The sequence below is a fragment of the Adiantum capillus-veneris genome, chromosome 17 (genome assembly GCF_014529385.1).
Source record: "Adiantum capillus-veneris isolate H3 chromosome 17, ASM1452938v2, whole genome shotgun sequence".
NCBI classification, from domain to species: Eukaryota; Viridiplantae; Streptophyta; class Polypodiopsida; order Polypodiales; family Pteridaceae; genus Adiantum; species Adiantum capillus-veneris.
Window position 1 is genome coordinate 116,864,061 of NC_140947.1, and position 25,674 is coordinate 116,889,734.

At 44.5% G+C, this 25,674-nt stretch overlaps 1 protein-coding gene across 1 annotated transcript in view; it reads right to left on the bottom strand.

Annotated features, from left to right (window-relative positions):
* Window positions 1–298: 298 nt before the first annotated feature.
* Window positions 299–25,674, bottom strand: part of LOC147437939 (protein disulfide isomerase-like 1-5) — a 40,119-nt gene continuing 14,743 nt past the window's right edge. Inside the window, exons 5-12 of the mRNA XM_086487334.1 lie at window positions 8,369–8,449; window positions 8,191–8,277; window positions 8,035–8,106; window positions 7,890–7,958; window positions 7,730–7,810; window positions 1,038–1,172; window positions 713–766; window positions 299–614 (exon numbers count right to left, since the gene is read on the bottom strand). Of these exons, the coding sequence (XP_086343460.1) occupies window positions 507–614; window positions 713–766; window positions 1,038–1,172; window positions 7,730–7,810; window positions 7,890–7,958; window positions 8,035–8,106; window positions 8,191–8,277; window positions 8,369–8,449 (687 nt within the window). The 3' untranslated portion in view covers window positions 299–506. The remainder of the gene's footprint in view (window positions 615–712; window positions 767–1,037; window positions 1,173–7,729; window positions 7,811–7,889; window positions 7,959–8,034; window positions 8,107–8,190; window positions 8,278–8,368; window positions 8,450–25,674) is intronic.

The following is a 25,674-nucleotide window of genomic DNA, read 5'->3' on the forward strand; positions in this document are numbered from 1 at the left end:
GCTTTGATGGCATTCTTGGGGGTTCAGGAATATGTCCATTTTTTATTTCCAGTCTGGAGTGCAGTGTCATATTGGCCATCTAAGAGGTCCATTTCCTCGGCAGCTCAATACCATGAAGTAAACTGGCATCATAACCTGAGCATTTGCATCTTGGGCATGCTGTGGTCCATTCGGTTTCATTGTTGAGCCTATATTACTTGAATCTTGTAAATATTGCACATTACTACCAGTATCATACCAACTGCTGAGAGAGAGAGAGAGAGAGAGAGAGAGAGAGAGAGAGAGAGAGAGAGAGACCTTGTCTTGAAAAAATTAAATCCAATTAGCATTTTAAGCCTTATCCTCACATTCCCCTATGGTCTTTTTGTGACCAGACGACCATTGCATATGCATTACAAGAAACAAGAAAATTGGGTGAGATGTATGGGGGCGCACAAATTTTACAGAGCAGCCACTCCATGCATGTCATATGGTTATGTTGTTGGAAGGTTTGCCCCACTACTGACTCAAAGCTCATCCTTATCTGTGACCCCAGAAGATGTTAAGGGGACTGTGGCATGTTTGTGAATAAACTGCACCAATTTTTTCGTTGACCACTTCTTCGGACCCGGGATCTGGGACCCACAATCAGGTCGATTAAAGAACTTGAAAACAGAATATACATCATTCTAAAACAAGAGAGGTATAGCTGAGCTCAGCAATTAAAACTTACAGGATTAGTCTTTTTGTTTGCGGGATAGAATAGAAAATATGGATAGTCTTCCACCTGTTTAGATGACGAAGAAGAAGGAGAAGAAAACTTTCAACATCGTAGGAACAATCCCAAGAGACTAATAAGATCTCTCCGACAAGTCTCGAACCCAAGACCAATTATTCAAGAGGGAACTAGGATAATCAATCTACCACACTTGGGTGATAGAAAGGCTATTCTAATTTCCTCTTCTCATTCACACACACACACTCATGAGAAGACAACTTTTAATGCCTTAGGAACGATCCCAAGAGACCTCAAAAATCTATCTATGAAGCGAACTTGCCTGTAAGAGAGGGTGCTCATTTGCGGATGCATCGATCTTTGCGATAATCAATGAAGCCACATCCTTGAAGTGCTTTCCGATAGCTTTGACAGCCTTGTTTGCAGCATCGCACTTCGCACACCAATCTGTGTATACCTGATGCAGGCAGTCACTTCCTTTCAGTGCTAGTATAATGCAAAAAATACTGCACACAAACTCTCACATATTCAAGTTATAATGACAACCAGACATCATCAGATAAATATGCAAAAGAACACCCACAAAACCTCTAGAATGCTAGAAAATGCGCTAGCATGATCTCACTATTAGAGTATGGAATAAGCGACGTCTAGCTTCTCTCTTATCTGTTGTCTTGCCGTGTCTTGGGATGGTAGGCCTCCAGCAGCTCGAACCTGTCGTAGCATTTCCCCTGGTGGCTGGGCATTGAATGGCTGTATGCTCAGTAGTCATACTCTGAGTTCTAGCTCTGCTTCACAAAACTGGCTCAAAAGCAATAGGCCTCAACACCTCTGATCCATGTTCTCCACTCTCCTAGGTGGATCAACAATGGATTCTACCCCTATATTATACTGGACATCGGCATTTAAAGTGCTGCTTGAACTATCTCCTACTGGCATACTTCGCAAATCTTGTTCTCTCATGGTATGCCTAGTGCTTTACTTGGCCTCATCTCCAGCCACTCTAATCTTTTCAGTGTTTAGTTTTATTTTATTTTATGTGCCCTTGTGGCATGATGCCTAAAGTGAAATGTAATCTACGATGTATGTGATTTGTGCTATAGGTCCTCCAAAGGACGTTGTTAGAATCTCTCTCTCTCTCTCTCTCTCTCTCTCTCTCTCTCTCTCTCTCTCTCTCTCTCTCTCTCTCTCTCCGGAGGCTGCATCAGAGGATTCGGATCACTTTGGCTCGACATGCACGACGCCCAGTCAGACTACTGACCATGGAGGAGATTGATGAGATCCGCCAGCGACCGATGCTGGATCTCCTGTGATCTAGCTATCCCAGCTAGATGTTTAGCTGCTTAGTTCACACCTAGCAGTTTAGGATTCCATAGGATTTTATTTTGTCATTCTGTCATCTTGTTACTCTGACTTTGTATCAGATCCACCACATTGTAACTTTCTGGTCTCATAGGTCACTTTGGCCTTTTGAAGACGTTAAGATAACGTTTCATCTCTCTCTCTCTCTCTCTCTCTCTCTCTCTCTCTCTCTCTCTCTCTCTCTCTCTCTCTCTCTCGCGTATACATACATAATGCACAAGATGGAATCCCATTCGCAAAGCACATGGAGAGAGAAAATTGTTGTGTGTGTGTGTGTGTGTGTTGGGGGGGGGGGGGGGGGGGGGGGGGGGGGCGGGGGGGCAAGAGATAGAGAGCTTTATTGACATCTTCTACAAGTCGAATTCGGCGATTGCAATAACGCCATGAAGGTTATGCGAGGGTCACCAGGCTTCTCCCACAGTGGATTCCCCCAACTGAGCCAACTGCCCTTTCTTCTAGTTTCATGCATACCAAAAACCAAGGAAACTACTCTTTAACTCCGAGCAGTTCGTGAAATGCATGAGCCAAAAGCTGTCGGAGCCTAGACTTTCCATTCGTCATTTGAGCCATATGCAAGGAAACTCTAGTCCTATCCAAGGTCAGCTCAATCTATGGATTGAGAAATATATGGATAAAGAATCTTTTATCTTGGCACCTATTCACGGTTGTGTTGTAATACTTGGAGTGCTTTGGCATTACCAAGTTCATCCTCAACTAGATTATGTAAATAAGAATTCAGCTTTTACTTTAATGGTAGACAGTATGATGCATAGGCGCATGCAGGTGACTGGCCAGTTCCTATGGTCTATCATATTACTGCTACGAGAGAAATGAAAAGTGCATTTTTGCTTGCTTGATTTTAGCGAGAGAGAGAGAGAGAGAGAGAGAGAGAGAGAGAGAGAGAGAGAGAGACGTACGTACTAACATAGATAAAAGCAAACCTTCTGAACACTAAAGATTGTTTCACAGATTCACTTCCCAATGAGTTACCTCCAAAGCAGCCGGAAGATCGTAACTCCCCTCCCAATCAGCCCTCTTATCGTGTTAGCCTAACTCAACAAGAAGAAATCATGAAACAAGTAATTGAACTTCTAAAGAAGGGCCTTAAACAGCCTAGTACTTCTCCATATTGTTCGCAAGTTTCACTTGTTTAAAAAAAGGATGGCTCATTTCGAATGTGTCTAAATTATCAATCTCTAAACAAGATCACTATCAAGAATAGACTTCCAATCCCACGGATTGATGACATTCTTGCTAAGTTAGAAGGAGCACAAATTTCCGGTCTCAAGAGCGATTATCATCAAATCTGCATTGCTCGCAAAGATGTGCATAAGACAATATTCCGCACACCTTTCGGGTTATATGAATTCTTAGTCATGCCTTTCAATCTAACAAAAGCATCAGCCAGTGGTAGTAATATGATAGACCATAGGAACTAGCACATTCAACCAAATGATGGGTAGAATCTTTATCCTCAAGGAAAATTCACACGAGTTATCATTGATAACATCCTAGTCTTTTCTCATGATGAAGAACAACATCAGAGAAATCTGCAAAAAAAAAAATTGAAGAACTACGAAACCATAAGCTTATGATCAATTCTAAGAAAAGTGAAGTTCTTTCTCACAAAAATTCACTACCTAGGCCATATAGTTTCTTATAACACATGAGAATGAACCCAGCAAAGATTCAAGCAATCCAAGAGTTGCCTCAACCAACTTCAGTACACGATGTATGAAGTTTCTTGGGCTTACGTTTGTACTACAGACGCTATATTCGACACTTCACTCAATTAGCTGCTCCTCTCCATGATCTTACCAAGAAAAAGATTTCTTTTCTATGAGGACTCAAACAAAAGGAAGCTTTTACAAAGCTTAAGTACCTTTTGAATCATGGACCTGTCTCATAGTACCTGCTTTGCAAAAACCTTTCAAAGTATAATGTGATGCATCTAAGAATTGCATCAGATCAATCTTAAATAAAGGACATGTGATTGCTTATGAAAGTAGAAGACTTAGACGCAGAGCTTCATGCCTCCACATATATGCGAAAGAGTTAATGGCCATCATTCTCGCTCTCTGTTTGGATACACTATCTCCTTAGTGCAGATTTTGTTATTAAAACAAATCATCAAAGTTTAAGATATTTTCTCTCTCAACAGAAGTTGATTGAGAATCAGATGCGATGGGCCAATTTTCTTTCTATGTTTCACTTCCAAAAGCAAAAACGTGGTAGCAGGCGCACACTCAAAGGCCAAAAGTTGCAATTAAAAGCATTTATCACCGAGAGTGAGAAGCTCTTCCTAAGAGATATCCTCAAGGTCCTGATTTTGCCAACATAAGGCAACACTTCCAAATAGGACATACTATTTTTCCATATTCAATACAAGATGGATATCTCTACCCGGACAGGTTTTGTCAAGGAGCGCAATAGCCATTTGTGTAGCCAAGCCATCAAGACAAAAAAACACATGCCTCTCCTTATGTTGGACACAAAAAAAATACTCATACAATCCAAGCATTAGAACGATATTTCTTTTGGCCCACTCTCCAAGCTGACATTGAAACTCATGTACGAGAGTGTATAACATGCCAAAACATTAAGTATGATCACCACAAAACTCTTGGTTTGTATTCAATCCTCTGCCAATACCACAGCAACCTTGGAAAAGTATTACCACGGACTTTATTATGGATCTTCCATGAACCCAGAATGGAAATGACGCAATACGGACTATCATTGATAGATTCAGTAAAGACGCACAATGTATTCCAATAAGAAAGACTATTAAAGCTGATTATATCGAAAAAGTTTTTCTTGCTCAAATTTTTAAGCATCATAGGATGCCTAACACGATCATTGGTGATCAAGATCCAAGAATGACAAGTCTCTTTTGAAGAGCATTTTTAAAAACTTGGGGTTTGAAATTCACCTTTTCTTCAGCATATCACCCTCAGACAGATGGACAAAGAGAGATTACTAATTCCACTATCTTGGATCTCCTTAAGTGCTATGTCTCTAAAAGCCAAACAAATTGGGAAAGTACTTACCCTTAGTATAATTTGCATAAAACAATACAGTGCACTCTTCTACTGGTAAAGCTCTTTTCTAAGTTATTTATGGCAAATCCATCTCCTACTCATTCTCCGTACCAAAAATAATATATTTACGGCAGACGTGTTTGTCTGAGATATCGATTCAACTTATGCTCAAGTTAAAACTTAAAAGGGCTATTACACGCTCTCAAGATAAGCATAAAAGAGCTGCACATAAGCATAAACGCCACCTACATTTATCTCTTGGACAGTACGTTCTTCTCAAGTTTTTGAGGAAGCCAAATTAAAGAAACGACGTGGAAACAAAGGGAAAGTTGTCAAGCTTATGGACCGTTATTACAGGCCCCTTAAGATTATAGATCAAATTAATGACATCACTTTCAGATTGAATCTTTCACATAACTAGAAAATCCATAATGCTTTTCACGCAAGTTTACTATGAGTTTATGTTGGTGAACCTCCTACAGAACCACTTACGCGAGCACCTCCTGAAGTCGAAGATCAAGAAGAAATTCTTCTTCCAAAACAAATCATACATCATCAGTAACGCCAATTCAAGTCTAATGTAATTCACAGGGAAAGTGATCAGACCTACCTATATGGACACTCATTTATCCCAAGGGATACGATGTGCTATTGGTCACATGCGCACATCATTGCATCAGCTAGAGATTGAGACTAGCAGATTTAGGAGAGTGCCAACAAAGGCAGGATTTGCCAGTTGTGTCATATAAAGCCAAAGACAGAGTTACATCACATATGTCATTGTCCACTATACTATGAGATACGAGAGCGCTTTCACTATCCATTCACAGAGGATTTTGGACCACTGGCTAGAGTCATGAGATATCAGGCTCAGAGATGCCTCGGGTTGATTTTGCTAGAGCTATGCAAACACACGAAGAGTCTCTTGAGGAGATTAGACAATGGGAGACATTCACAGAGGAAGATCACTAACTTCTTTTGAGCAGAGACTCGGCAACCAGATGAGAAAGCTTCACGACAGACTTCACAATCCACATATACCAGAGGTATATTGATTGACAGAGCCATTAAGCTTGGGAGAGCTAGACGCCCAAGTCTACGAGGGCCATCACGACATCAACAAAGGCTCCATCACTGATCAGAGGATCAGGACTATTCTAGCTCGACATGGGAGACGCCGAGTACGACTATTTACAGAGGATCGGAACTATTCTAGCTCGACATGGGAAACGTCCAGTACGACAATGCTCTTCAACAACTAATACAGTACATCCTCGGACAACGCCCCGATGTCGGGCATCTTTGGACACTAATGTTTGTTTTAGCTTTTATTGTACTTCATTTTATTTTGTACCCAGCCATTGCATTAGATCCACCAAGATAGTATCAGTTTGGTCTCATAGGTCATTTTGGCCTTTTGAATACGTTTAATATGACATTTCACTCACTCTCTCTCTCTCTCTCTCTCTCTCTCTCTCTCTCTCTCTCTCTCTCTCTCTCTCTCTCTCTCTCTCTCTCTCTCTCTCTCTCTCTCTCTCTCTCTCTATATTATATATATATATATATATCTTCTATCTATCTATCTATCTATCTATATTATATATATATATATATATATATCAGCTCTCATTTCCCCCCCCCCCCCCCCCCTTTCCCACTTTTTTAGTTGTACTCAGACATTGTACTAAATTCACCACTTGTAACTTTTTTGGTCTCATACGTCACTTTGGCCTTCTGTAGATGTTAATATATCATTTCATTTGTGTGTGTGTGTGGCGTCTCTACTCCCGATCAGTGGGGTACACCGAACATTCTCCTTCCTTGAAGTGTGGCCTCTTCGGTGGGCGCTTGCTTGTAAATTCACAATGGATTGCTTTTGTTTGGTGTTGTGGTTTATCAAGGAAAGATACGGAGTGTTTTGTGCGTTTGAAGTTCAACGTGCGATGCCCTTGGGTGACATAGCTATAGAGATAATGCACTTATGTGTTTGCCCAACACCACCAACAGCCGAAAAATTTTCCTCACATGCTCTGGTGTTGCTCCCATGCTCAGCATTTACTGCATGAAGTTACACAGCAGGTGCAGTATCATTTCCGTCGCCACATTTATAGTTCACTTTTCAATTTTTGGCAGACTCCGCCCAACACTACTGAAGTTAGCATAATCCTTCATTTGAGTGTTTTTGCTACTTATTAGACTCACGACCATAATCAGAAAAGTACTTGGCTTGGCTTGGCACAGGTGTTCCCATTCCACCCTACCGTTCTCAGCTTCTCCAGTCTCTCTGTGATTTGTCTTCATTTGGAAACATTTCTCTTAAGCAGTTTAAGGCATTCTACAACTACATCTAGCCTTCTTGCATAGCTGCATTCACTCTGGGCTATGTCCTCTGCACTATTTTTACTGACAATACTGCAGCTCACCCAAAAACAATTGGTGCTGGTACACACACGCGCGCGCACACAGGGGAGGTTTTTGTGTGTGTGTGTGTGTGTGTGTGTGTGTGTGTGTGTGTGCGTGTGTGTGTGCGTGTGTGTGTGCGTGTGTGTGTGTGTGTGGGGGGGGGGGGGGGGGGGGGGGGGGGGGGGGTGAGAGAGAGAGAGAGAGAGACCTCCAAAAAGACGTCTTTGGAGGTATCCATAACGATAGATTCAAAACTTTTTCCAACAACGATCTGAACATCCTCCTTTTCCTGCAGAAATGAAGAACACGTTGAAAAACTTGACGACAGAGAAACTGATGAAAATTCTCTACGGGAATTGACTGCAAACCTCCAAAGGAATAGGTTGAGACTTGTAATAAGGCTTTCGGGCTCCAGATACCAGTTGTTTACAAAATTCCTACAACCCAATCACCCTTTAAAAACATGCATGCGCCAACATTATCGTGTACACTAAACAGCTCTGCCCAGAGTACCTTAAGAGACTCCAATGTGAGGCTCTCTTCTAGAAGAAATTTTGAACCATCTCCATAATTGAAAGCTGTGACCTGCAGGCACCACATGCAACACTGTGTATCAGGATCACATAAAGGACATAGTATTGTGTCTAATTACTGTTCAGTAGTGCATACAACGGGCTCATCGGCATCCATTCCGTATAACATAAGAGTGGGTCTTGAAAGCTCCTCATCAGCTGTATCAACAATGAGAAACAGAATCTGCAAGCAATAGATATAAGTAGTTGAAGCCATCTCTGAGAAGATAAAAGATACACACACCTTTGAAGCAAATCAAAATGACATAACAAACCTGCCCCTTAAACAACTTTCCTACTTCGCGAAGCAATGGCAGCAAGCCTCTTGAGCTGTCGGCATCTGCAAATAGAGTCACCTGCTTGATAAGAAAAAAGAAAGGCATACTCACTGAGTGACACTGAAATGAATTGGCACCTTTTAGTCATTGACTCACTATCTTGCTCGAGGTCAAAGAATGAGGGCTGCACTCCTCTATAAAAGCACTTCCGACCTATCGAACCAAGGGGCCCTTAGCAAAAGAAGAGGTCTTTCAAAGATAACAACGTCTCCGCTACCACCCCCCCCCCCCCCCCCAAAAAAAAAAAAACCTGCAAGAGTTTGGAGGTCATCTCCTGGGTTTCCCGTCAAACTCTAGTGAGTAAGGTCTCTGTGGTTGTGCAGCCTAGTGAGGTTATGCTAGAGTCTAGGTGTTATGAGAGGTTTCCAGTTTTTGTCTGGTGTAGCCACGGGCATCCCCATTCAGCAAAGGCACCCTACTTTACCTCGATATTCCCTAATTTTATGAGCCCTGGGGAATATGGATGAGTCTGGTGTAGCCATAGACATCCCCATTCAGAGAGGGTCTGATCTATTTTTATGCAGACGGGGTGGGGTGGGGTGGGGTGGGGTGGGGTGCGCCTGCCGAAGCCAAAAGCCACCGAAGCAGCTGAACGAGCGAGCGATTCCCCTGCGGGCAAACATCAGTAGGCGAGCGCAGCACAACAGGGCATGGGCAAGAAAAGGCGTCGTGCATGCAGGGAGGAGGGCAAGCAATGGCGCTCAAGTTGAGCGGCAGCTCTCTCTCTCTCTCTCTCTCTCTCTCTCTCTCTCTCTCTCTCTCTCTCTCTCTCTCTCTCTCTCTCTCTCTCTCTCTCTCTCTCTACTCTATTTGGTATGTATGTTGATGAGGTGTCTGATTACATTGACAGAGAGGGTGATAGAGGTGCCCAGCTGGCAGGGACGTGGATCCCATTGTTGTTATATGCTGATGATATTGTCTTGATCTCTGACTCACCAGAGGGTATGCAGCGACAGTTGGATGCATTACACAGTTTTGCAGAGGATAGTGGATTGTCTGTAAACCTTGGTAAAACCAAGGTCATGGTGTTTAACACCACACCGCAGTGGATCAGGAGATCGGCACCGACCTTCACGTATGGTCAAGAGATTGTGGAGTATACAGATGCATACACTTACCTTGGGATAGTCTTCACTGGGCCGAGGTTTTCTTTGGGGAGAGCAGCAGAGACTAGACTGACCAGAGCTTATGCGGCCTTGGGAGGCTTGGAGAGGATGTGTTCGCAGTTCAGTTCCAGGAACCTCGGACAAAGTTATGGCTCTTTGATACTTTAGTAGCCTCAGCTATGATGTATGGGGTACAGGTATGGGGACCTTCTGTAGGCCAGGATGGTTGGAGACGTATGGAGAGGCCCTTGGTATCTATGATCTCCCGATTGATTAGAGCCAAGGCCTCCGTACCTCACGCGATCATTCGAGCAGAGCTAGCTGCCCCCCCCATGGAGATTGAGGCGCTTACCAGATCAGTGTCCTTTGTGCACAGCCTATGGGATACTACTAGAGACAGATATGCTAGACTGGCCCTTGAGTCTTCCAGACAGTTAGCTCTACAGGGGGACACTTCATGCTGGTATGCACAGATGACTTCATGGTTTCAGACGCATGGCTTCACCATGGACAGGTTGCCCCCTTTCCAGTATTCTCTTCAGGCACCCTCGTTGTCTCTTACACGGGTGGAGATCACTAGACTCATTCGTCAGGACCTAATCCAGCTCGACACCAGGAGGACATGGATAGAGCCGCCTCAGGAGTTGAGCACGAAGATGGCTTTCTATAGAGAGCATCTTCTCCACCTCACAGGAGATGGGTTTGTGATTCGACCCAGCTACATGGACACACATATGTCTCATGGTTTGCGTTGTGCCATTGGTCAGATACGCACATCCTCACATCAGCTCGAGATTGAGACTGGTAGATTCAGAGGGATACCAGCAGACAGCAGGATATGCGATTATGCCAGAGAGAGCCAGAGACAGAGCTGCACTACATATGTCATTGCACAGTGTTCTATGAGATACGGGGGCGTTTCCACTGCTTATTCAGAGAGGGTTTTGGTCCTCTATCTAGGGTCATGAGTTATGAGGATCAGAGATGTCTTGGACTATATCTACTTGAGTTACACAGGTGTAGAGACACTTTACTGGGGAGAGCTAGAGAGAGGCAGTCCCAGAGACACATTACAGATTTCTTTTCACTAGATATGGGACAGCCAGAGGAGCAGCCACCACTGCAGAGCTCGTCCCACACTCATTCGACCACTACTGGCACTCTCATCGACCGAGCATTGGAGCTACAGAGATCAGACGACCGCGACTGAGGAGAGGAGCTACACAGCATCGACGGAGACTACAACAGAAGATTCGAGCCATACTCTCTCGACATCCAGAGTGCAGATGAGGATGGATCCTCACCATTTCTTCCATCTTTGTTTCACACACTGTTACATCCAGTTTACCGGGTACCTATTGTATCAGCTGCTACACCCACGTAGTTTTAGATTGTAGTAGTAGTAGTAGTATTTTGTTCCACTTCTAGTTCTTTTCTAGTTCTTTTGTACCCAGACATGGTATTAGATTCACTATTTTGTAACTGATTGGTCTCATAGGTCATTTTGGCCTTTTGAAGACGTTAATATAACATTTCATTTCTACACACACACACACTAATTTTTATTACTTGAAAAGTCTCTCAGAAGCCCCAAATGGTGTCGATTCTAAAGGCAAGTACATCATCTATACTATATATTAAGGAGACTGGTTTTTCCAGTGCCACGTGTCGCAATTTGCTTTATCTGGCAGTGTGGCCCTGTATCTCCGGCTACAGTGAGGACAGTGCGCACGCAGAGAGAGAGAGAGAGAGAGAGAGAGAGAGAGAGAGAGAGAGAGAGGCGGCCGAAGGCCGCCGGCCACACTAGTTGATTACAAAGCAGGCGCGAAGGCAATAATCTGGAAACTCTAAAAACTGGCAACTGTAAAAATTGAAAGACAAGGTAAAAACCTCTCCTAAAGAGAGTTAAAAGTGCCTTGGCAAGCAAAGTGGAGAGAGGATGACAGCCTCGGAAAGATAGGCACTTCCACCAGGAGCAAACTCCTCTAATGCAAATCAAAAACCAGAACCATCAAAAGCCACCAACGAGTGAAAAGGACAAGGAACATCTGCAATGGCAAGAGCTCGAACATCAACCAGCCAACTGGTAGAACCTGATAGCACAGGCAATGGAACAACAAAAGGAAGAGAGTTGTCCGTGACGAAGACGAGAGAGAAGAGGCAACCAGCATCACCAAGAAACAGCAAGAGGATGCCATAAGATTCGTAACAGAGCACAGCACTAGAGCTGATAAGGAGCTATCAGCCAGGGTAGGAACCAATCCAACTCCAGGAGGACAGTGAAGGAGGCTCGGGGGACAACAGTGAAACCTGATGTAAAAACCTTGTAGAGTGAATCAAGAGCAAAGAACAAACAAGGTAAATCTTAAGTAGAAACCTAGTAGAGTGAGCGGGAACAGAGTAGCAAGTGAGCAAATGTAAACCCAAATAAACCCAATGAGAAGAAGACAAGGAATGCAAGAACACAAGGGAAGATAACCGCAAATAAAAAACCGAGGGAATCAAACAAAAGAAGCATACTCTAAAAACAAACTTCACTCACATCTATGCACCCACCCAAACACACAACCCACTCTCTCTCTCTCTCTCTCTCTCTCTCTCTCTCTCTCTCTCTCTCTCTCTCTCTCTCTCTCTCTCTCTCTCTCTCTCTCTCTCTCTCTCTCTCTCTCTGGCCTGAGGGCGAGGGCGAGCAGCTGGCCTGAGGGCGAGGGCAAGCAGCTGGCCTGAGGGCGAGCAGCTGGACGAGTTGCACCTGCTGGACGAGGGCGAGCAGCTGTACCAGGGCGAGCAGCCTGAGGAGGGCGAGCATTATGTGGCGAGCAGGCTGACGAGGACGAGCAGGCCTGAGGGGAGGAGACTGAGGCGAAGGAGCTCGTCACGCTGCCAACTTGCTGGACGAAGGACGAGGGACGAGCTCTCTCTCTGCTGGACGAGGAACGAGGGCGAGCTGCTGGTCGAAGGCGGGGCGAGCAGGTGGACCTGGTCGAGCTGCTGGTCCTGTGTCAAGAGGGCGAGCAGCTTGCCAAGGACGAGGACGAGGGCCCTAACCTCTGAAGGACGAGGGCGAGCTGTGCCAAGGGCGAGAGCTAGCTGCCTACCAAGGGAGAGGGCTAGAAGAGCCAAGGGCGACCAGACGAGACCAGTGCCAGGGCGAGGACGGGAGCAGTCAAGTCAGCCAGGACGAGGGCGAGGACTTGGTGACGAGGGCGGAGGCCAGACCTCAGCTGGTGAGGGCCTTGACTCAGTGCTCGCTTTGTTCTTCTCTCTCGGATGGACCAACCAGTCGAGGATGGTGATGCAAGTGGCTTCCACCACGCCACAAAAAATGAAAGCGACTTTCAAGCGGAGGAACAGAGATAGCATACTCTCGCCAAGCTCATTGCGGGCAGGGAAAACCGTCAGAATCCAAGATGATTTAATGATGGAGAGGGTTCAAGTGATGATTAAATCTGAGCTCAGCTTTATGAGAGATGACATCAGGAAAGAGATGTACGCAAACGCAGAGAGTTATAAGAATTCTATGTATGCAGATATGAGGAAAGAATTCGATAAAGCGATGCTTGGTAAGCACGATGAGATGTATCTATCATTGAAAGGGGAGATGCAGGATCTAATGCGGGCAGAAGTGAATGTAATGGAATGAATTATGCAAAAAAAGTTGGATGAGGCAATTGCAAGCTTTGAATCTTGGAAAACCAATGTGGAAAAGTGCATGAAGGAAAAAGATGCAGTGATTGAAGAGCTTAAAGGGGAACTTGCAGCGTGCAAAATTATGCCCAAAACGGAAGGGGGAAATCAGCCCTCGATGTTAAAGGAGCTCGAAGATATTAAGGGGCAGGTGAAAACTCTGCGCGAAGGGGAAGAACTAAACTCGAAAGAGGCTTCCTCATGGGCGGAACGCCTTTCTAAAACACAGGATAAAGTTGACGAAGCAGAAAAATGGATTGAAGGTGCAAAGAAAGGAAAGGCCCGGATGCCAGAAGCCGCACAGACTTCTACCATCATCAATATGACCATTGAGGAGGAACAGAAGAGGAGGACTAGAGCCCTCCATGTGCGTATTACTGGTATCAAAGACACCGAAAATGTAGAAGACGAAGTGAAGGAACTCTTGCAGCACATGGGCATCCCGGAACCTATGCACACAGGTGCTTGGAGAGTAGGAAAGAATGGAGTGGATGAGAAGGGAAACGTCAAAGAGAAAGCACTTATTTTGCGTTTCCCGACTTTGGAAACAAGGAAGGAATTTATGAAGAAGAGACCAGCACTTAAGAAAACTGGAATATTTATGGGGGATGACCTTACTTTAGCACAAATAGCACATATGCAAGAGTTGATGCCAGAGATTAAGGCAGCAAGGGAGAAGGGAAAAATTGCCTTTTACAGAGGAGGGAAAGTAGTGGTTTTGGAAAAACGCACAGCATGACGGTGCGAGACATATGGGACCACACTCCGGATGGCGGCATGGAATTGTAATGGATCATATAGGCTGGATGTGGGTGCCTTTGAAGATAGCTTCAGAAATAGAGACATTGTCTTTTACTCGGAGACACATCAAAAATCTGGACAGTTGATGCCAAGTGTGACTGGCTATTTATGGGAGACAGCTTGTCGGCCAGACGCTAGATCCCAGCATGGAAGTCGAGGTTCAGGAGGGGTAGCAGTCTTATTCAAGGAAGAGTTGCAGCCGCTATTACAGATTGTCCGGAGAGATGACCAGGCGAGATACATGTGGGTGAGACTGAGAGCTGAGACAGGCAGATTCTTATACATTGCTATATGTTACTTTCCCCCTAGCACATCAATCTATACCTCACCTAGAGGGCAATCCCCTTTCTCTATACTTGATGCTGACATATGGGAGTTCTCTAGAGATGGAGATATCATTCTCTTGGGAGACTTTAATGCCAGGACGGCCAACTCCCAAACGGTATTTTATGATACCTCGGAGGAGATGCTTAGAGAGATGGATATATCGGAGATGGGACTTGACAGACACTCACAGGATAAAGAGCACACAGAGTATGGGAGATATCTCATGGAGATGACAACTACGCATGGTCTGGCCATACTTAATGGTCTAGAGATTTTTCCTTCGTCTGGGGGATTCACATGCTTTCCACACACACATGGGACCAGTACAGTGGACTATGTCATGACTTTACCGAGCTTCATCTCTCATATTCAAGATCTCAGTGTGGGCCCTAGGCCTGTTGGAGTAGCAGTGGACCATGCTCTCCTGACTTTTTCAGTCTCTTTCCAGTATAGTGTCTCTCAGACACCACGGAGGATTGCACACACACGGTATACTTTTACACCAGAGACGGATTCAGTCTATGTGGAAGAGATTTACATACGGATGGGGGCAGCCGAGCCTGTATATACAGTGGAGGAGATCACCACTTTATTGACGGAGATCTTGCATGGGGCAGCAGCAGAGGCATACCCACACACTCAACCAGATCAAAGAAGACGTTCTGGGAACATGCCTCAGAATAGTTGGTATGATGAGTAGTGCAGAGAGATGAGAGTTCAGATTCAGAGCGAGCTTATACTTGGAGTCATTACATATAGACAGTCTCGGATTGCCCTTCGGCGTTTAGTACGACGGAAGAAGCGGGCCTTTTTAGCCCAGATGGAACGTGATTTATATCAGCTCTTTTTGAACCGAGATTCAGGTGAGGCCTGGAGTCTCTTCCATGAGCACCTTCTCCAACTTTCAAGGATGGGTTTGTGACTCGTCCGAACTACATGGACACTCATTTATCTCATGGTCTGCGATGTGCTATTGGTCAGATTCGCACATCCTCACACCAGCTGGAGATTGAGACGGGTAGATTCAGAGGGATACCACCAGAGGCTAGGATATGTCAACTATGCGGTAGAGAGCCAGAGACAGAGCTACACTACATATGCCACTGCACTGTGTATTATGAGATACGAGGGCGCTTCCATTGCTTATTCAAGGAGGGTTTTGGACCCCTAGATAGAGTCATGAGGTATCAGGACCAGAGATGCCTTGGCTTATATCTACTTGAGCTACACCGACATAGAGACAGTCTTTTGGGGAGACATGGAGTACGACAGTCGCAGAGACAGATCACAAATTTCTTTGGATCGAGGGAGCCAAGAGACCAACCACCAGCACAGGGTTGTACCCGCATTCATACCAGAGGCACCCTCATTGACAGGGCGATTGAGCTCGGGAGATCGAGACGACCACGACCGAGACACAGGAGCGCACTACATCGACGGAGACTCCAGCAGAGGATCAGAGGCATTCTAGCACGACACCCAGATTGTCATTGAGGGCCTATTCTACATTTTCACATCTCACATTTCACACTTCATTTCAGTTTTCATTTTTACTTTCAGTACTTTTTGTACTTGTACTTGAGACAATGTATTAGATTCACCACTTTGTATTTGATGGTCTCATAGGTCATTTTGGCCTTTTGAAGACGTTAATATATCATTTCATTTCATTTCATCTCTCTCTCTCTCTCTCTCTCTCTCTCTCTCTCTCTCTCTCTCTCTCTCTCTCTCTCTCTCTCTCTCTCTCTCTCTCTCTCTCTCTCTCTGTGTGTGGCAAGATTACCCCCCTTCCAATACTCACTTGAGGCTCCATCACTTGCAATTACACGAACGGAGATTAATAAAATCATCCGACAGGATCTTATACAGTTGGATACTAAGAGGACATGGGTAGACCCTACACAAGAACTGGGCACGAAGATGGCCGACTACAAAGAAAACTTCCTACAACTATCTGAAGATGGATTTGTGATTCGCCCGAGTTACATGGATACCCACCTGTCTCATGGTTTGAGATGTGCTATTGGTCAGATTCGTACATCCTCACACCAGTTGGAAATTGAATTTGGCAGATTTAGGGGAATCCCACCTGAAAGCAGAATTTGCAAGTTATGCGGAATGGAGCCAGAGACAGAATTACACTACATATGCCACTGCACAGTATACTACGAGATACGTGGGCGTTTTCACTGCCTCTTTAAAGAAGGCTTTGGACCTCTGGATAAAATCATGCAATACCAAGATCAAAGATGCTTAGGCTTGTACCTATTGGAACTACATGGGCATAGGGATAATCTAATGAGAAGACAAAGAGCACTACAGCCTCAGAGGCAGATCACAGATTTCTTCGGATCGAGTGAAGCAGGAGTGGAAGGGGAAGCAGGAGGCCAGCAGCCAACACAAAGGAGTACCCACATTCATACCAAAGGCACCCTAATTGACAGAGCGATTGAGCTTAGGAAATCGAGACGACCAAGACCAAGAGGCAGAAGCACACTTCACCGGAGGAGACTACAACAAAGGATTAAAAGCATTCTAGCCAGACACCCAGAATGCTCCTAAGAAGTTTATTTAATACTTTGTATTTAGTTTTTCACATTCACTTTCACACTTTTCACACCTAGTCCTTTAGTACTAAGGTACCCAGACATTGTAACAGATTCACCACTTTGTATCAGTTTGGTCTCATAGATCATTCTGGCCTTTTGAAGACGTTAATATAACATTTCATTTCATTTCTCTCTCTCTCTCTCTCTCTCTCTCTCTCTCTCTCTCTCTCTCTCTCTCTCTCTCTCTCTCTCTCTCTCTCTCTCTCTCTCTCGTGTGTGTGTGCGCGCGCGCGCTAATAAAAAGAGGAAAATGGTACAACCTTTCTATCACCCAAGTGTGGTAGATTGGTTATGCCATTTTCCTCTTGAATAAGAGGTCTTGAGTTCAACTCCTCGTTGGCTAGATCTTTAAGGTCTCTTGGGATAGTTTCCTACGACGTTAAAACTCTCTTCTCCTCGGGTGTGTGTGTGGGTGTGTGTGTGTGAGTGCTACTAAAAAGAGGAAAATGGTATAACCTTTCTATCACCCAAGTGTGGTAGATTGGTTATGCCATTTCCCTCTTGAATAACAGGTCTTGAGTTCAACTCCTCGTCAGCTAGATCTTTAAGGTCTCTTGGAATAGTTTCCTACGACGTTAAAACTCTCTTCTTCTTCTTCTTCTTCTTCTCTCTCATGCGATACGATGTGCTATTGGCCGGATACGCACATCTTCACACCAGCTTCGGATAGAGACTAGTAGATACAATGGAGTACCAGCAAAGGCCAGGACATGTCCCCTATGTCACATGGAGCCTAAGACAGAGTTGCACTACACATGACACTGCCCAGTTTACTATGAGATACAAGGCCGCTTTCACTATCTGTTCAAAGAGGGCTTTGGACCACTCTCTAGAGTCATAGGGTATGAGGACCAGAGATGTCTGGGTCTGTTTTTGCTTGAGCTGTGCATACACAGAGAGAGCCTGATGAGAGGAGAGGCTAGCCAGTCTCAGAGACGGATCACACACTTCTTTAGAGTGGACACTGGGCAGCCAGAGGTGCAACTACCACAGCAAAGCTCACATTCTCCTCACACAAGGCACGTTGATCGATCGAGCGACCGAGCTAGGAAGATCAAGACACACACGATTACGGAGGACTACACAACATCGACGGAGGCTGCATCATAGGATTCAGATCGCTTTGGTTCGACATGCACAACGCAGCCCAGCGTAACCGCGAAATGTTTCAACCCCGAAACGTTTCACCCCAAAACGTGGCATTTCACCCCGAAACGTTTCACCCTAGGCTAAGGCCTCACTGAAACGTCTGACCGAAACGCCAATTTTGTGTATAGATAGAGTTATGTATAGACAAAATAGGTGTTCACAGTGCAATGAGTAGAGACACATGCTATGTTAACCTTGAAATAGCATATACATCATAAATGGATAACGTTTCAATGCCCAAATTCTCTAAAGGGATTTTTTTTTTTGTCGTTTCACTCCAGGTGTTTCACCCTAAAGGTGAAACGTTTCGGCCGTTTCACCCGTTTCGCGTTTCAGGCCTGCTGAAACACGTTTCGCGGTTACGCTGACGACGCCCCGTCAAACTATTGACCATGGAGCCCATAGGAAAACCAAATGTTTGCTTGAAAAGAGAGTCACCGATAGTTATATAAGAATTATCCAAAACCAAGATATGATGTCAATGTCATCTATAATCTTGGTGAATCTCTTTCTTCCTTTGTCTACGCCTACTTTTTAACCATAAGAAGTCAAAGTTCAAGGCTGACTTTTCTACTAGCAATGCATTATACCTATCCTTCTCAAGCTTGTATGCGAAAACTTTTGAAATAAGAGACTTGACTCTGAAATTAAGGTCCTCCAAATTTAGCTTTGTATATAGTGTTGTAATGTCAAAAGTTTGGAGACATAAAGGAGAAGATTTCTCCTTAATGCTTCTTGAAGAGTTCAAAAACTTTATAAAACAAATCACATAGAATCAATAGGTACCTCTCCTTCCTCCTTTAGCAGGTTTTTCCAAAGTTCATTTACGTTAGGTAAAATGGCTTTGAAACAATAATTAAGCAATTTGGAAACCTCTGTCAGAGAGCTGTTATAAGAAGCAACTATAAATTTAGGTTTTATAGGATTTTTGTGGAACTTCCAAACGGTATACAAAAATGGTAATTTAGGCTAGCACTTGAAACCAAAAGACTTAAAAAAATCTTGATGTTTCAAGATAACCTCTTGCAAAGTAATAGTACTTAAGGAACGCACCGCATGACGGTGCACAACCTATGGAACCAACCTAAAGCTTGCCGTATGGAATTGCAACGGCTTGCTACAATTAGACGTTGGAGCCTTCAAGGATTCCTTCACAGGGAGGGACATCATTTTCTATTCAGAGACGCATAAGAGCCAGATTTACCGAGGAACGGGTATGTAGAGGGATGGACGTCTGAACCGCGTTCTGAGGATGGAGCAAAAGCTGGACCGTCTCTAAACGTCAAGACGTTCTGGACAGCCTGGCCAAACACGAACGGCATCCTCGGAACGGACTAGAGCGGTCGGCAATGCTTGAGGAACTAACCGGACGGACAAACTCTGTTCAACGGACAAATTTCTAGCCAACAATCATAAACAGGCATAAATTTTGGACATTGGACCTTTTTTAGCTGAGCTCCTCCTTATAAAATGCACCCCCCTTCACCCCTTACCTTCACAAGTGGCAATGCACAAGTTGTAGCCTCTAAGCTCTTACGTCTTTTGAGTTTTATCTTTCTTGTAGCACCTTGGCGGCCTTGTTAGCCAAAATTAATGGAGAACTAAATTTGACTCAATGTTATGCCTCAACTTCCAAGTCGTCTTTTAACTTCTACTCTTGCAATTCTTTGAGAGCTTTAATTTGTAATTGCATGTGTTTTTGTGTATGTGCATTGTGCCTTTTGTGTATGTACTATGACCGCGCATCACCACACAATGTAATCAAGTCATAGTAAGGTTGAACGGTCTTCAAATCGAGTTTTGTGTGAGTATTAGGGTCACAGGACCTTAATACTACTTGTATTCAAACACATAGAGCAAACATTGCACTATTTGGGTGTTTTTTATGCCTCCCCTTCCGCGTCGCTCTCTGTTCGGATGCCTCGGTCGTTCCCCCGTTCCGCATTCCAAGTAACTTTGATTAGAGCCTAGAGACTACACTCCCGAGAGAGATTGGATACAAATGGGAGTGCACATGTAGACAGGTCGCTCATGATGAGCACACTAGCAAAGGATCAAGAGTAGTAGTAGTAGTATTTAGGGAGGAGATACACCCTATCATCCAAGTGGTTCGTAGAGATGAGAGTGTCTGCTATATGTGGGTCAGGGTTAGAGCGGAGGAGGGCAGAGCCCTCTACATTACCATATGTTACTTCCCTCCTAGCACATCTCGTTATGTTTGCACTTCACTTGCGCCACGTGGACAAGCTTCTGCTACAGTCTAGCATCAATCTTAGTCTAGCTTAGGATCTAGCCTGGCACTTTGTGAGCCTCTAGCAGGATGTGCATGCCCAGGCAGGTCATAGTTGCATACCCTCTCTTGCACAGTACATTCAATCGGCATATAGGCATGTGAACCATCTCTTAAGTCACATGTGAGCCGCCCCTTAAGTCATTTTATTCATCAGTGACATTTGACATTGTATTGCAAATCGTGGAGGCTCTGTAATGACTGCTCAACCCAGCTTTTTTATGGTATTTATGCAAGCCATGAGGTTTGCTAGGAAGCAGAAGAAGCAAAAGGACCAGTACCTCCAAGCACCTAGCGTTTTCAGCCAGCCAGTCAGCCCTTCAGCGTTTTGTCATCATCAAAACCTCACCATCATCAGCACCTCCGCGTTTGTGGCCTCTTCACCCAGCATTTTTCAGCATGAAGATTCAGTAAGATCAGCCAGAAAACCAGCGCTTTCAGCATGAAGATTTCAGCCTTCATCGCCAAGCAAAGTTGTAGATCTCCGTCAAAACCTTTACTGTTTTCAGCATTCAGCCCATAGCCTCGCAGTACAAGCATCTCTAGCAGTACCCATTAGCACCTCAACAGTACCAAGTATCTACAGCAAGTACCCTTCAGCGTCTTAGCAGTACCAAGCATTCTTAGCAAGTACCCATCAGCATCTCAGCATTTAAGTTCATTGTAACAGCATTTGTGCAAGTAAACAAATCAAGTACTTGCTCTCGCAACAGAGCAAGGGGGCCCTTGAGGGTGGTTGGGACCCGACATGCAGTGTCGTCTCTCTCTCTCTCTCTCTCTCTCTCTCTCTCTCTCTCTCTCTCTCTCTCTGCCTCTCTCTCCTTTATTGTGTTCAGTTCAGTTTCTCTTTTCAAGTGAAGTAAAGTAACCTTGTGTTTGTGCGGAGTACTCGATCCGAGCTAAATCCTTTTAAACACTTCCGTTGCACCTGACACTAGATGTGTTGAATGCTTATGCACATGATAGTGGGCTCTCTATCAACCTTGGGAAAACCAAGGTGATGGTATTCAATACTACAACGCAGTGGATCAAGAGATAAGCACCTATTTGGTACATATGGACAAGAGATACTGGAGTATATAAACTCTTATACATATCTTGGTGTGGAATTCAGTGGACCTACTTTCTCTATGAGAGGTGCTACAGAGGCGAGATTGAAGAGGGGGGCATTAGGAGGACTAGAGAGGATATGTTCACAAGTGCAGTTTCAGGAGCCACGCACCAAGTTGTACTTTGGTCACTTCTCCCATGCTTTATGGAGTGCAGATATGGGCTTAGCCTCATTGCCACATGAGATTATCAAAGCTGAGATGAGTGCACCACCGATTGTAGTGGAGGCACTTGCTAGATCAGCATCTTTCATTCATAGCACATGGGAGCTACCACGCAACAGATATGCACAATTGGCGTTCAAGCCATCGCAACAGCAGGCGAGTGAGGGTGATACTTCATGTCGGTTTGCGTAGACATCGACTTGGTTTGAGCTACATGGATTTAGTATGGATAGGCTGCCCCCTTTTCAGTATTCCCTGGATGCACCATCCCTCACCCTCACACATTCAGAGATTAGCAAGATTATCAGACATGACCTCATTCAGCTAGATACTCGGAGGACTTGGCTGTCTCCATCACATGAGTTGGGGATGAAGATGGCTTTTTATTGAGACCGTCTTCTCCGCACGACAGATGATGGGTTCAAGGTGGTAAGGTACATAAGGTACGGTACGTATTCGGTACGTCTTGTACGTAGTACCGAATGGATAGAGTTGTTAGGTACGTAAAATTCGTATGTTTTTTTTTTCTAAAAGCCAAAAACCTACAATACGGTCCATACTTGATAAAAATTTCACAAGTATCACTTCAAGCATGTTAGTTCACTATTCTACAAACCAAGGGAAAGGTTTCATACAAATACCAGAAGCAAGTCGCGACTCCTTGCTCGACATTCAATGAATCAACATTGAAGTGACAAGAACAGATACAACTCAAATATACACAACCTAAAATTTGCAGTTTCACAACAAACTAGTTACTGTAGAGAACTTGTAAGTTCACATTGATCATGATTTGCCAATTTGCACACAAAAAATTGATGGGCGAACTCAATTTTGCAGACCCGCTGTGGTTTTTTCCCCAACAAAAAAATGGTTGTACAATACGGATCCGTATAGTTTTGTACCGTACCGTACGGATCCTACCTTGGATGGGTTTATCTCACACCCCACGCATATGGAAAACCACATATCTCATGGCATTAGATGTGTCATTGGTCAGCTACGCACCTCATCTCACCAGCTGAAGATAGAGACTAGCCGATACAAAGATATACCCTCAAGGAGAGATTATGCCAGGTTTGCCAAAGAGAGCCAGAGACAAAGAAGCATTTTATCTGCCAATGCACAGCATACTATGCGATTGGCAAGCGTTTTCATTGCTTATTCAAAGAGAGCTTTGGCCCCTCATCTCGCATCATGAATTACTATGATCAAAGGTGCCTAGATCTCTTCTTGATGGAGATCCGTAGACTCAGAGAGACTACCCTTAGGAGCAGAGGACCTACAAATAGAGGATCCATGCAGAGGCAGATCACTAATTTTACACTGGGACTACTCGAGATGGCCCACCACAGGTTAGCCAGTCACACCCTCATTGGGGCATCCTTCTTGATTGAGCCATCCAACTTGGCCATGAGGATCTTCACATCGTAGACGAGGTCTACATCGAAGGTTACGGAGCATCATTAAGCGACATCAAGCACCCCCCTCCCCTGAGAACTAACTGTGGAGAATATTGAGGCCATACTACAAAGACCCATGAGAGAGTTCATGGGATGATCATTATTGTATACTTCTCCATTGTGCACCTCATTAGCCCACGTATAATTGTACCCCTCCCCATACGCTTTGACATGATGTATTATGTGATAAGCATGTAGGTTAGACTTACATACCTAATGTCACGTGACACATCCAACCCTATTGTGTCCGTCGACAAGCTACAGCAAAGCATAGGCTATGTAAACGTCAAAGTGGTCTGTATGATGAGTGTAAAATGAAGTGGTGCCATGTACTTTGGGCATGAACCTGATTGAAAAGAACTGACAGTCTCGCCCATGTGTGAAGAAAGTCACATCTACACTGCTCCCCTCGAGGAGCCAACTTAAGTATCCAATGAACGACGAAGAATATGCAGCAGCTCAATCCAAATGGCTGTCAAAACAATGGATGTAGGGGAGGACTATGAGCACATCGAGCCTTCCACATGGTCCAAAGGCTGATGCTGCATATCGTAATGAAAACTGTGTACAGCTCGTAGAAATCATCTAGGATCATCTGCAGAATTGCCCGATCTATATCCTCCTAAGGAAGGAAGCATAAACATTGGATATATCGGCAAGCCCTGACAAAAAGGTGTGTGACACTAGAAATTACAAAAGCCATGCAACTGCCCCCCTCATCATTAGCCCATCATGGATGCCCACTCTAATCAACGAACAAAAAATTGCCATCCACACTAGTTGTGCATATGGACAAACCGAGAAACAATGCCTCAATGACTCAAGCTCTAAAGTGCATCTCTAACAAGTCGGATCATGACCAGTGAACTGTAGCCAAATGCCAACAAGTAATCATGTGTGTGCTATCATCCACATGAAAAAACATATGCTAAGGCTAATCTTGAGGGTCCAAATGCATTCTCTCTCTCTCTCTCTCTCTCTCTCTCTCTCTCTCTCTCTCATAACAAGTCTTGAGTTCAACTCTCCTTGTCAGAAAGACCTTCAAGGTCTCTTGAGATAGTTTCCTACGACGTTAAAATTCTCTTCTTCTTCTCTCTCTCTCTCTCTCTCTCTCTCTCTCTCTCTCTCTCTCTCTCTCTCTCTCTACTCTAGCGACACCCTGGACCTAGGAAACTACAAGACCATCATGATTGGCCACACCATAGCCAAACTCTATGTGCATGTGGATAAGCTAACTCCTATTTCTAGGGTTTAGGATAGCCTAGGAAGTGTTATGGCACCCTTGTGAGCGTGTAAGCAAGACGTGCATGTCGAAGCACTTTAGCATAGTTGCATACCCTTTGATTGCACATGAGCACAACCAGTATCTGCTAGGTGTAGGCATTGGAGTGTTCCCATATAGAATCATTAGTACCAAGCCAAGGTAATAACTGCATACGAAGCTTCTGTATTAATAGGTTTAATAATTTATTAATAATTGACATCTAGCATTCCTTTTTAAAAATCGTGGGGCTCTAGCTGATACTGCTCCACCCAGCCTCTTTTGCCTATGTAGGTGACCTTGGGGTCACCTCTCGAGTCTCCAATCATTCCAGTACCCGAAGAGTCGAAGTACCAGTATCCACCAACACACGTACAGCCTAGCGTTTTTCCATCTCCGCCTTCAACATTTTTCAGCCATCAGCCCATCGCCGCTCTGAGGAGCAGATTTAGCAAGCGCTTTAACCATCATCATCGCCAACATCCCTATCAATCGTAGATTCAAGCCTCATCATTAGCATTTTCAGTTTTCAGCCTTAGCATCACAGATCCAAGCATCTACCGCAAGATCCCATCAGCATCCACATTCATTGTATCGACATTTGTACAATCTAAAGCAAATACCTCTCTAGCAATCAAGAGGAAGGCCCTTGGGAGGGGGATTTGGGACCCCATCTGGACTTGGTCTTCTCTCTCTCTCTCTCTATCCCTCTCTCTCTATCACTCACAGAACCTTCACTCACAGTGTCTCTCCTCTCTCTAGTCTATTGCACATATCGCTCGTGAAGTAAAAGAAACCTTGAGTACGCATTGGCACTCATCTTTAGTTATCACCATAAATCACTTTAGCTGCACATTAATGATTACATTCTATGGATCAATACTTGAGGCAAAGCTCAACTCATATGCAGAGAGGGAGGGACTCAGAGTCCTCGGCCAGACAGGTTTCAAACGAGCCTTCTCTACTATAGATCACATCTTCATTTTGCGCTGCCTCATTGATGGCACAAACGCACGGAAAAAGAGACTACAGTGTTGATTTGTGGACTACCACAAGTATTTGATACAGTTCCGCGTGAGAGACTCTTTCAGCGCCTCCAAAGCTTGGGTGTACCTTTACAAACTGAAATGACCTAGGTTATATATGCTTTATGCGAGCAGATGATGGAGAGAGTACAATGCCTGGGAGGCTTATCAGACCCTATTACTAGCACCATTGGTGTGAAGCAAGGATGCCCACTCTCTCCGACCCTCTTCGGGATCTACACATTGATGAA